The sequence below is a fragment of the Tursiops truncatus genome, chromosome 11, assembly GCF_011762595.2.
Source record: "Tursiops truncatus isolate mTurTru1 chromosome 11, mTurTru1.mat.Y, whole genome shotgun sequence".
Lineage (NCBI taxonomy): Eukaryota > Metazoa > Chordata > Mammalia > Artiodactyla > Delphinidae > Tursiops > Tursiops truncatus.
In genome coordinates this window covers 53,358,093-53,370,493 of record NC_047044.1, presented here as the reverse complement: position 1 = coordinate 53,370,493, position 12,401 = coordinate 53,358,093, and the positions used below count along the sequence as shown (strand labels likewise).

Here is a 12,401-nt window from a genome sequence, read left to right as displayed (position 1 = left end):
CTCCCAAAATGGGTGGTCTTTATCTCTCTCCCTTGTATGTGTGTGTTCAATTTAATTAAATCTTAAAATCTTTTAAAAAATAATTTCATTTTGAGTTAAAGTTTTAACCATGAGCAAAATTTTATTCAGAAAATGATACATTTGAATAAACGAGTGAGTTTTAACATTTCTGGTGGCATTCAACATTAATATCTGTGACTGTAAAGACAAAAAGAATTTGGGGCTTCCCTGGTGGCGCAGTGGTTGAGAGTCCGCCTGCCGATGCAGGGGACATGGGTCCGTGCCCCGGTCCGGGAAGATAAAAAAGACAAAAAATTTAAAGTACAAATACTGCTAGGAATTAAAGGTTACAGTTGAACTTTAAATATTTACTTGATTCTTCAGCTTTAAGACCTTCCTTTAAAAAACAAACCATAAATAATTATATTAAATGCATAACTTTGAAATTTTCTGTAGGTAAAATCTTTTGTTTTATAACTGGTTTAAGTCCTCCTAGAGACAAAGTTTGTATGTATGTATATATCTTTTTTTATATAATATAATTTCTATGTAGATGTCTGTAGAGTTATAAGTTGTAGCAAAGGAAAACCTTTCTTCAGAAGTTAAAAACTACTCACTAAATTCAATTTTATAAATATGTAGAAATATGTAAATACATATCAGAATGATGCCAGTTGAGCATAATGGTTAATTGTCTGTGGTAGGTAAGGAGAGAAATATGATCAGGGAGGGATCAGGATGGCAGGTATACAGCGCACTTATTCATTATATGTTACATATACTTCGTGTGTGTGTGTTTTTTTGTTTGTTTTTTTGGCCACACCATGTGGCATGCAGAAATCTTAGTTCCCTGACCAGGGATTGAACCCGTGCCCCCTGCACTGGGGGTGCAGAGTCTTAACCACTGGACCACCAGGGACGTCCCTCATGTGTGTTTTTTGAATGTAGGAAATAACTTTTTCTTTTAAAAGACAACTTTAGTATTTTAATTAGCATACTCTTTCAACAGCAAGATTCCATGAATTTTTTAAATCGCTATTTCATTGGTATATGTGTTCTGAATCAGGCTTACATTTTACATGGTTAAGATCCAAATGGCAGCTTATAAATTGCCTGAAACATATACTTAAAAGTATATTACTGGGCTTCCCTGGTGGCGCAGTGGTTGAGAGTCCGCCTGCCGATGCAGGGGACACGGGTTCGTGCCCCGGTCCGGGAAGATGCCACATGCCGCGGAGTGGCTAGGTCCGTGAGCCATGGCCGCTGAGCCTGCGCGTCCGGAGCCTGTGCTCCGCAATGGGAGAGGCCGAAACAGTGAGAGGCCCGCGTACCACAAAAAAAAAAAAAAAAAAGGCATAAGCCCTTGGGAAAAGTATATTACTAAGAGTATACAGAACAGGTTACAAAATTGCAATTTTAAGAAACAAGAGTTAATGAAACTGAATATGTAGAATATATACAAATTTTTAATGCCTTGAATTTACTTCAAGGCATGTTTTCTATATTATAGTTTTCCTGTGGAAATTTAGATATTAACTTGTTGAGATGATCACATATTTCTTTTGTTAACTTAATTATTTTGGTTAGTTTTTCTTCTTTGCACAGACTTGCCCCTAGTAAAAACTAGAAGAAAGCCTTCTTTTTTAGACTGAAACATATGAAAAAAGATTCTGGGATGTTTTAAAATAAAGTATAGCTCACCTTAGCCTGTACTTTTCATTTATTAGAGGTGTTTTTGGTCTACCCTGACCATGCTGCAGTAGGGAACTTAGTCTGATTCTCACACACATGGCTCTATCGTTTCTATGTTAAAAGATTTTATAATTTTATAATGTAAATAAAGACAAATTTCAAAGCCCCAAACAAATTATGTGTAATTATGTATACTCTGTAATTTGGGATTATCTTTGCCACTGTTCCTCAGTATTTGCATAATAATAGCTGACTGAGATCATACATCAGTATGTTTAACAACAACTATAACCATGTATTCAGCATCTGTTTTTTGCACAGTACTTTTACAAGCTACAAATAGAAAAGAAATAGAAAGTGTGCCCTAAACTCAAGGAACTTATATTGCATCTAGTTTTTTATACTTAAAGTCATAGAACCAATGATTTTCCTTGTAGTGTTTTACCTTCTTTCTTTCTGACCGTCATTGCTGACTTCTTATATTTAAGGTCTCTTTATCTCCCTTGGCCAGCTTTGGAATCAAAATGCAAATACCTCTTCACCTTGTCTACTGTGTCCTTTAAGTCATCGCAGAGTTACTTTAGTTTCTTAGCATATACAGCTAATCTTCTAAAGCTATTTTAACTTCAGGGTTAAGGAAAAACACTCTTTTATTGTGTCTTATTTGCAGGTGTTAGTGATAGAACAGAAGAATGAAGACGGAACATGGCCAAGGGGTCCTTCTACTCCTAAGTAAGTGCTCCCACTTTTTATGACTCAGTGCATGATGTTGAAGCTTTGATTTCAGATAATAAAATCCAGAATGATAGAAGAACCTAATTGTGTATTGCAATTGTAAATATATATAACTTCTTTATATTTTAATATTTTATTCTCGTATAGAAGTTATTTAAGTTTGCACTTAAATGAATATGCTGTAATTTAAAAGCCTTCCAATTCTAATCTCTTTTAGAATAAGGTACAGTATAAATACGTTATAAATGTAATGGTGCATTGTCTAATACAATCAAATCACTATTAAACATTTTATTTAATATTTTTCAAGCATTTTGTGGTATTTTTAAAAGTGTCTGTTAAAAGAATGCTCTTTATGAAAATGAATCTGATGTGAAAGCAACATATTTTAAATCTAATCGTGAAAGCAATATTTTATTTATTTAGATAGGTGTTTTAGAATATAACAGCACAAGTAGAGATAAAGGAGTATAAGAATTGCTTTTGATGGTAAATGAGTGATTAGAAACCTTTTTAACTTTTTTTTTAATTGTGGTAAGAAAACATAACTGATATCTGCCCTGTTAACAAAGTTTTAAATGTGTGCACTTACAGTATTGTTAACTGTAGGCACATTGTTGTACAGCAAATCTCTAGAATTTATTCATCTTGTATAACAAACTTTATTCCTGTTGAAGAGTAATTCCTCACTTCTCCCTTCCCCCAGCCCCTGGGAACCACCGTTCTACTCTCTGTTTCTATGAGTTTGACTAGTTTACATAGCCTCATATAAGTGGAATCATACAGTATTTGTCTGTGATTGGCTTACTTTACCAAGCATACTGTCCCTTAGGTTCATCAGTGTTATCACATGTGACATGATTTCCTTGCTTTTTTAAGGCTGAATAAAATTCCATTGTATGTATATACCATATTTTCTTTATCCATTTATCTGTCAATAGACATTTAGGTTGTTTTCATTATCTGGGCTATTGTAAATTATACTGCAGTGAACTTGAGAGTGCAGATGTCTCTTCAAGATACTGATTTCATTTCCTTTGAATATATACCCAGAAATGAGATTTCTGAATCATATGCTAGTTCTATTTCTAATTTTTTGAGGAATTTCCATACTGTTTTTCATAGCAGCTGCACCATCTTACATTTCCACCGACAGTATGCAAGGGTTCCAATTTCCCCACATTCTTGCTAGTACTTATTATCTTTTGTTCTTTTGATAATAGACATCCTAACAGGTGTGAGGTGGTATCTCATTGTGGTTTGATTTGCATTTCCCCAATGATTTCTGATGTTGAACATCTTTTTAATATACATATTACCTGTCTGTATGCCTTCTTTAGAGAAGTGTCTATTCAAAGAAGTCTCAGGCCCATTTTTTAATCTGGTTATTTGGGGGTTTTGCTGTTGAATTGTAATGAGTTTCTTATATATTTGGATATTAACCCCTGACCAGATATGTGGTTTAAAGATTTAAAAATAAGACCTGATACGGGGAGGGGGAAGGGTAAGCTGGGACGAAGTGAGAGAGTAGCATGGACATATATACACTACCAAATGTAAAACAGATAGCTAGTGGGAAGCAGCCGCATAGCACAGGGAGATCAACTCGGTGCTTTGTGACCACCTAGAGGGGTGGGATGGGGGGGGTGGGATAGGGAGGGTGGGAGCGAGGGAGATGCAAGAGGAAAGAGATAATGTGGACATATGTATACGTATAACTGATTCACCCTGTTATAAAGCAGAAACTAACACACCACTGTAAAGCAATTATACTCCAATAAAGATGTTAAAAAAAAAAAACCTGTATCTGTACATCTAGAAGAAATCTTAGGGGAAAAGCTTCATGACATTGGTCTAGGCAGTGATTTCATGAATATGACACCAAAAGCACAAGCAACAAAAGCAATTATAGACAAAAGGGACTACATCAGACTAAAAAGTTTCCACACAGTAAAGGAAGCAATCAACAGAGTGAAAAGGCAACATGCCGAATGGGAGGAAATATTTTTAAGGGTTTTAGGATTATCAGAAACACTTAGGGCTAGTTGTATTTCAATATTTGGACTTTCTAAACCTCTGAGAAGTAATATGGTACGTGTGCCACCTATTATTTTACTATTTTTGTAGAGTCCAGGGGGACTCTTATAGTTAAGCACATTAATATTCAGTAAGTATCCACACTAAGTAAGATAAAGAAGGAGTGTAAATAGCATCATTTCAGTTCAAGTTAGATTGCCCTGAAGTGAATTATGAAAAATTTTTTAAGTTTTCAGAAACTTTGGAATTTCAGATTTTCTGATAAGAGGTTGTGAATTTGTGTTTTGAAACCTTAAAATAATGATTCTTAAATAAATAAATAATTTAGTAATTGCTAACCTAGCTAATAAACTAAATTGCCAAGTGATAGTTCATTAGAATACAAAAAAAATTTTTAATCAGTATCTAGTGTATGAAAAGACTCTCAAAAAACTAAGAATAAAAGGGAATTCTCCTAACTTGTTAAAGCCTATAAACCCAAAATCTGTAGCAAACATTTAATTGAGAAATTTTGAACACAAACCAAATAAGATTAGAATTTTACAAAGAAATAAAATTCACTATTTACATATGATGCAATCTACATAAAATCCAAAACCAATCAGCAGACTTCTAGAACTAAGAGAATTCAGCAAGATTATCTAATACAAGATTAATTTGTAAAAATTAATAGGTGTTTTCCATACCCATAGGTCAGCGTTCTTTTTTATGAAGAACCAGATAAGTGTTTTTAGCTTTCTGGGCCATAGGGTCTCTGACTCAACTATAACTACTGATATAGCAGTAGGCAGGGGACAGGTTCGAGCCCTCATCCAGGAAGATTCCACATGCCGCGGAGCAGCTAAGCCTGTGCACCACAACTACTGAATCTGTGCTCTAGAGCCCGTGAGCCACAGCTACTGAGCCCATGTGCCACAACTACTGAAGCCCTCATGCCTAGAGCCTGTGCTCCGCAACAAGAGAAGCCACTGCAGTGAGAAGCTTGCGCACCGCAATGAAGAGTAGCCCCCGCTCGCCACAACTACAGAAAGCCTGCACGCAGCAACGAAGACCCATAGCAGCCAAAAGGAAATAAAATAAATTTTAAAACACAGAAACAAAATTCTATCCTGACCTTTTTTTTCCCTCTGTTTGTGTGTGTGAGAAACTTCAGAAACTCATTCTAAAATTAACATATTCCAGTAAAGATCCAGGATTAGCTAAGTCAGTTTTGACAAAGAGGAGGAAGGGAAGTGTTTACCTACTAGATAGTAAGGATTACTGCAAAGCTATGGTAATAAAAACACTATGACACTGGCAAAAGAAAGGCAAATAGACTGGAATAAACTAGTGAGCTAAGAAAAACTCCTGTATGTATGGTAAGTGGCACTGCTCAGCAGTGAAAAACAGGTTGCTTAAAGCAGATAGGTGCTTAGATTTTATTAGGAGTACTATTTGGAGAAAAGAAAGCAGAATCACTGCCTTACACATTACATACAAAGACTCCAGAAGGACTAAAGACTCAAATAAGAAATGTAAAGCTTTAAAGCTAGTAAGATATTTTGGAAAATATATGTGACTTAGGGATCACAGAACGTAGTGCGAAAATTAATGTTTGCATTAAATTAAGTATTTCTGTTAAAGGAACCATATACAAAGTTAAAAGTCAAATGTCGGTTTTAGAAAATCTAAAACCTACAAGAGAATAATACCCACAGTGTACAAAGAACTGCTGTGAATTAACAGAAACAAAGCAAACAAGCTTTTAAAAAATAAAAGATATAAATAGTTTAAAGAAGGGGAAGCCCAAGTGCTGACAGGTAGCTGAGGAGATACACAAACTCACTAGTAATCAGAAAAATTAAAGCATGAGATACAATCTAATAGCCATCAGAATGACAAAAACTTAAAAGGATGCTAATAAAAAGTGTTTGGAGTATTGTAGGAGAAGTCTTAGTACTGATGGTGGGAGTACAAACTACTACCATGCTATATATCAGTGTTAAATTAAATCAGGAATGCTTAATCCCTCTGACCCATCACTCAGTGGAATTTTTCACACAGGTCCCTGAATATACAATCTTTGTAGCTGCGTTGTTTGTGGTAGTGGGGATTTGAAGACAGCCTAGCTAAGTGTCTGTCTCTGGTAGAGTGAATAAGAAAAATGATGGTGATATACTGTGGAATGCCAGTGCAGCAGATAGAAGTAACAGTGGTGAGATCTTTGAAACTGGATAAACTTTAAAACATAGAGTTGAGAGAAAAAATAAAAACAAAATGAGATTTCACTCAGTACCATTTAGGTAAACTTAGAACATACTGTGTAAAATTATAATATTCAAGAACATTGAGAAAACACCTGTAGTGGAGGAAAATAGTATAGATAAAAAAAGTGAGGAATTAACATTTATTTATATGTATATAATTGAAGTAAGGATGCAAATTCTTTTTTTGGGTAAATGGCAACTTTAAAAGAAAAGTAGAATTCTGTGTGTGTTCATTGAAGTTACATTACAAGCAGATGTAACTTAGACAAATTCAACTCCAGCAGAAGGCATGTAATTTTAAGTTCCTCAAGAAAGAAACTTCAAGTTATTAAGATACAGAACAGCCTGTTTTATATGCTTATAATTGTCATCATATCTGTCAGGAGACAACCCCTCGTCCTCAACATGGTATGAAGATGCTAGTTCTAATAAACATCACTAACCTGGGGTCTGTCCAGTGCTCATACTGCTTAGCACATAACCGTTTCCTACCTAGAGTGTCAAAAGCCAAGGAAAAATCATTAAAAGCTATAATATGGTGATAGAACGAAGACTCACCTGTTCAGTTTGTTAAAACACTGTTTCCTCAGCCCCATCCCCTGAATTTCTGTTTCAGTAGATCTGGGTAGGGCTCATGAATTTGCATTGCTACTAAGCTCACAGGTGATGCTAAGCTCACAGGTGGCACAGTGGTTGAGAGTCCACCTGCCGATGCAGGGGACACGGGTTCGTGCCCCGGTCCGGGAAGATCCCACATGCCGTGGAGCAGCTGGGCCCGTGAGCCATGGCCGCTGAGCCTGCGCGTCCGGAGCCTGTGCTCCACAACACCGCAAAAACAAAACAAAACATGTAGTCCTATTTATAAAAATGTATATACCCTAAGACAATCCAAAATCTATATTAGAAACCTAAGAACCTACCTAAAAAATTTTCAAAAGTTTTCCATCTGGATTTTTCTGCTAGATATCAATTTATAATTTGAATTTTTCATCTTTATATTCATGCTGTATTTTTAAAATATTAAAATGCTTAGTTTTTTTCAGAACGTGCATTTCTAATCTAGTTCTTAAGCATCTGATTTCTTAAAACCTCTCAAAAACGTGATATTTTCTAATGATACCTTAGAAAAGCTTAAACCACTCTATTTTTCTATTCTGTTAATCAGAACGTACATTTCTTTTTTTTTTTTTTGCGGTACGTGGGCCTCTCACTGTTGTGGCCTCTCCCGTTGCGGAGCACAGGCTCCGGACGCGCAGGCTCAGCGGCCATGGCTCACGGGCCCAGCCGCTCCACAGCATGTGGGATCTTCCCGGACCGGGGCACGAACCCGTCTCCCCTGCATCGGCAGGTGGACTCTCAACCACTGCGCCACCAGGGAAAACCAAGAACGTGCATTTCTAATCTAGTTCTTAAGCATCTCATTTCTTAAAACCTCTCAAAAACGTGGTATTTTCTAATGATACCTTAGAAAAGCTTAAACCACTCTAACTTTTTTTCTATTCTGTTAAATTTGACTATTTTCCAAAGATGTTGGCATTGGGTGGATAGTCTGATTATTCAGTTGGAGATGTGTGGCTAGTTACATCTTGTTTTTGTGTGTGTGTTTGGTTTTTTTTGCGTTACGCGGACCTCTCACTGTTGTGGTCTCTCCTGTTGCGGAGCACAGGCTCCGGACGCACAGGCTCAGTGGCCATGGCTCACGGGTGCAGCCGCTCCGCGGCATATGGGATCTTCCCGGACCGGGGCACGAACCCGTGTCCCCTGCATCGGCAGGAGGACTCTTAACCACTGTGCCACCAGGGAAGCCCACATCCTGTATTTTTTTTTTAATTATTTTAAATAGAATAATTGTAGAATCCTGGGTGTTCCTGAAGAGAGGAGAAACCTAATCAATAGATTATCCCTTACTTTCCAGAAAATTTTTTTAATGTTAAGACCTTATTCCTCAGTTAGAAGCAGTACAACTTCATTAATTGACTTAATTGTACTATTAATTTTTTTTTGTATGGTTTCATTTAGGTATAACTATCTCAAAGAATGCCTTTGAGATTACTAACATTATGGAAATAAAAAGGTCCAAATTTTGCTGTTTTCCTGAAATAAGTAAAAATTCTTGTGAGGGTAACATGAGAAGTTGATTTAATTCAGACGTTTTCATTAATTGCTCAAAAATATTGACAAAACATGTGAGTAAAAATCTGGTGGAGGAAGATAAGCGTCATTGTTAGCTGAAGAGGCAGTTTTCATGGGCTAGAAAATATTCAGAGAAGAATCCAAAATCAACAAGGTAAGGCATGAGAGGCTAAAAAAAAATCAAATAGAAAACTAAGCCAGTAGTTCTTAACTCATATGTTGTCCCCCTGCCGTCTGTGGTGTTCTGATTAACAGAATTCCAAATTAGTGACTGAAGCACTAAGTGTAAACTTAATCTAGTGGCATATTAGTATTTTTACAGCACTCTGTCCCTGAGTGCTCTTCTTGGAGAGAGGAAGCACTTTATAAATAAAACCATTGCATACTATTTTTCAGTTAGGATAAATAATAAACATCTAGGTGACTCTGCAGTATTGTTTTTATTTTTTTTACACCAGCTGTTATGCTATTGTACCTGTTTAAATACAGGTAGAAAAACTTAGCATATACTTTAGAATTTTTTAAAGAGTTATTAAGCCCAATTTGCATATATAGTAATTGCACAGTTAACTGTATAAATGGATTCAGAAATGGTGGATAGACCTATTAGATTGAAAATTCATATTAGGAAACTCTTGTCAGATAAAGTGTTTTCATTTTAACAATAAACTGTACAGAGACTTTTTAAGTATTTATAAGCATGATAGTCTCTGCTTACTTGAAAGATTAGATTTGGTTATGACAGTTTTATTTTGGTACTAAAAGAACAGGTTATTATAGTTCACAGAAAGTGCATTCTTAAAGTTTCTATGAAAGCATACAAATTTGTTACCAATTTTAACCTTGTTCAAATACTGGAAATGGGGGATTGAGTGATTTTGGATGTAGCGGTCGAGAGGATGGCTCAAGAGCCAGTTTTTCATTTCTTGTCCTTCATGCATATTCATATATTTTAAGTTAATAACATGTCTTCAATTTGAAATGCAGCCTGTGAGCCATAAATCTAGGGTAACATTCTAAAACCTGCAATTTCTTGTCATTTTTAAAGACATTTTGAGTCTTAATAAATTTTCTTTCATGCTTCATCTCATTTTATCTTATTCTTATTATTGGTCTCATTAAGAAAAAGACATAGAACACGACATTGTAAATCAACTATACTCCAAAAAAATTTTTTTTAAAGAAAAAGACATAGAATGACTTTTTCTGAGACTCTATAAAGTTTGAGGTAATGGAACAGCCAAACAGAACTGCCTAGGATGAAGTTAAATATAGGGAGCCAAAGCTTGGAGAGTAATGAGAACTGCAGGTATGGAGTTATATTCCTAGAAGTGAGAAATATAAGGTGTATGTGAATTATCTAATTAAAAATGTAAAGAACTGCACACTAAACCTTAAAGGGTATCCCTAAGTAATGATATGAAACAAAGATCAAATAGGTAATCGTGTAGATTAAGGAAAACTTGGATTCTGTTTTGTCATAGAGGCCAAAGGAAAAAAGAACTTCTAGAAGAAAGGGAATGGTAAGCAGTGCTAAACGATGCAGAAATTGGGGGGAGACAGAAGAGATTCGGTGTATTTGACAAATGATGTCAGCATGATGAGAATGACAAATAGTAGGAAAAGAGGGGATGAATACCTAGTCAGAAAATGGAACACCTGGTATAGATCATTCATCATGTAACGTACTGAAAGAAGAAAGATAACTAAGGTGTAGTTGGTTGGAAAGGCAGGATTCCTGGAGAGAAAAAGAAACTGTATGTAAATCTGTTTGTTATTTATATATACACATCCTTTCCTGGGTGTTTGTCACCTAACGATGAAGGCAGCATAATGGTAGAATGAAGTTCTTGTGTACTGTATTTACCGATAAACTAGTTTTTTCTGGTTATTTTATTTTGGTGGTCCAAACTCCAAATCTTTGGAAAAGCTTGTGCTTGTACATAAACACACACTTCACGTAACTCTGTACTTTGAGGTTCCTCAATTTAATATTCATTAAGATCTTGAGTGTGTATGCAGATTTTCCTTTGAAATGCTGAAAATGCACATTGATTAAATAAATCTTTCCTTCATGTAAACACTGTTACCTACTTTCTGTTGTGATAAGATAATGTATAACCTAGTACTGTGTCTCCAAGTTTTACCAAAGATAGCATGGTCACAGTCAAGCTTCTTAGTTAGTGTTAGCTTCAATATTTAAAAGCCATATCCAGATTTAATTGAAATTAATACATTTACATAGTATATTTCATGCATAAATGAATGTAACTTAAGTATTCAGTTCTCATATAGATGCTTGATTCAGAGGTACTCACAAATAATTATTGGTTATTTTATTTCTTCCTTTCTCCCCTGGTTTGTTCTAAAAAAGATTTGAGCAATTTACAGTAACACATGTAAGTCAAAGTTAACTATATGAATAGATACAAAAGTCAGGACAAATGGAAAATAAACAATTGTCATAGTAAGATGAAACCGGAGAAGTTAGCTGGTAGGGAGCAGTAAGGGCTTTTGAAGTTACTAAAATTAATCTGCATATGTATGAACTTATTTTGGATCCTGATTCAAACTACCCAGTTTTTGAGACAACTGGGGAAAAAATGTGAACATGAACTGACTATTAGATTGGGACGGACAATAGTATCAAAAAAAGATTTCTTACCTGCTGGGGATGCATACTGTAGTGTTTACAGGTGAAATTATAAGTGTCTGGGATTTGCTTTAAAATTGTCCAGCAAAAACATGAAGGAATGTGGAGGCCAAGGAGATTATAAATAAACCAAGAGTGGTAGAATGTTAATAATTTTTGAAGCTGAATGACTGATATTGGGTACATGAGGACTTGTGTATGTTTGGAGATATCTGTAATACAGCAAAAATAAAAATGGATTGCAGTTTTGGTGTTGAGATTGATAATGGCTAAAGAAGAGTAACTGTAATTTTATTTTTGTAAGTGGAATGTTTTGTCAAATACCATATAGAGCAGTCAAAACGAGGAACAAAAATCAGGTTATGAGAAACACTTTATATATAAATTTCCTTAAATTGTCTTTTGTTTAAGTATTTAACACCCTGCCTGACACAGAGGAGACACATAGCAAATGCTTGTTGAACTGAACTAATCTGTATCTCACAAGAGTAAAAGTGCTTAATTTTTCAAGAGATTTAAATTTCTCTTTTTCTCTAAGAACTTACCCTAGGATGATTGTTAGAAATGGGGAAAGTTTAAGGTTGGTCTTGTTTTTCTTAATAAGATAGTTTTTGTTTTATAATGTCAAAATTTACAAATTCGGGTTGTTTTATATCAGGTTTGAAAATAACTATAAAAAGTTTTAAATAACTGTTTTTGCTATGTCAGCCTTCAGACTTAATTTCTCTATATTTTGATTGCTCAGTATGGTATTAGATTTCCATGTATGTTGACTATGTAGGTAACTTACAAAGAACAAGCTGTATTTTTCTGTTCAAGTAAGAAGTTCAGCTTAGCCTTGAATTGCAGGCTTTTAGTTTAAACATTGGGAATAGGGAAATTAAAATACTGCATTCAGTTGTCAG

The 12,401-nt window shown here is 35.2% G+C and overlaps 1 protein-coding gene across 10 annotated transcripts in view; it reads left to right on the top strand.

Annotated features, from left to right (window-relative positions):
- USP15 (ubiquitin specific peptidase 15) overlaps window positions 1-12,401 on the top strand; it is a 128,182-nt gene that overhangs the window by 55,383 nt on the left and 60,398 nt on the right. For 9 of the 10 annotated variants that reach the window (XR_012324312.1, XM_019952683.2, XM_019952681.3 and 6 more), the window contains one exon: window positions 2,363-2,424. Coding sequence is in view for 9 of the 10 variants with exons in the window: in XM_019952683.2 (XP_019808242.1) it covers window positions 2,363-2,424 (62 nt within the window). In the remaining variant the exon portion in view is untranslated. Of the gene's footprint in view, window positions 1-2,362; window positions 2,425-5,156; window positions 5,953-12,401 lie in introns of those variants that run through there. The other variant, XM_033866354.2, reaches the window with a different exon arrangement.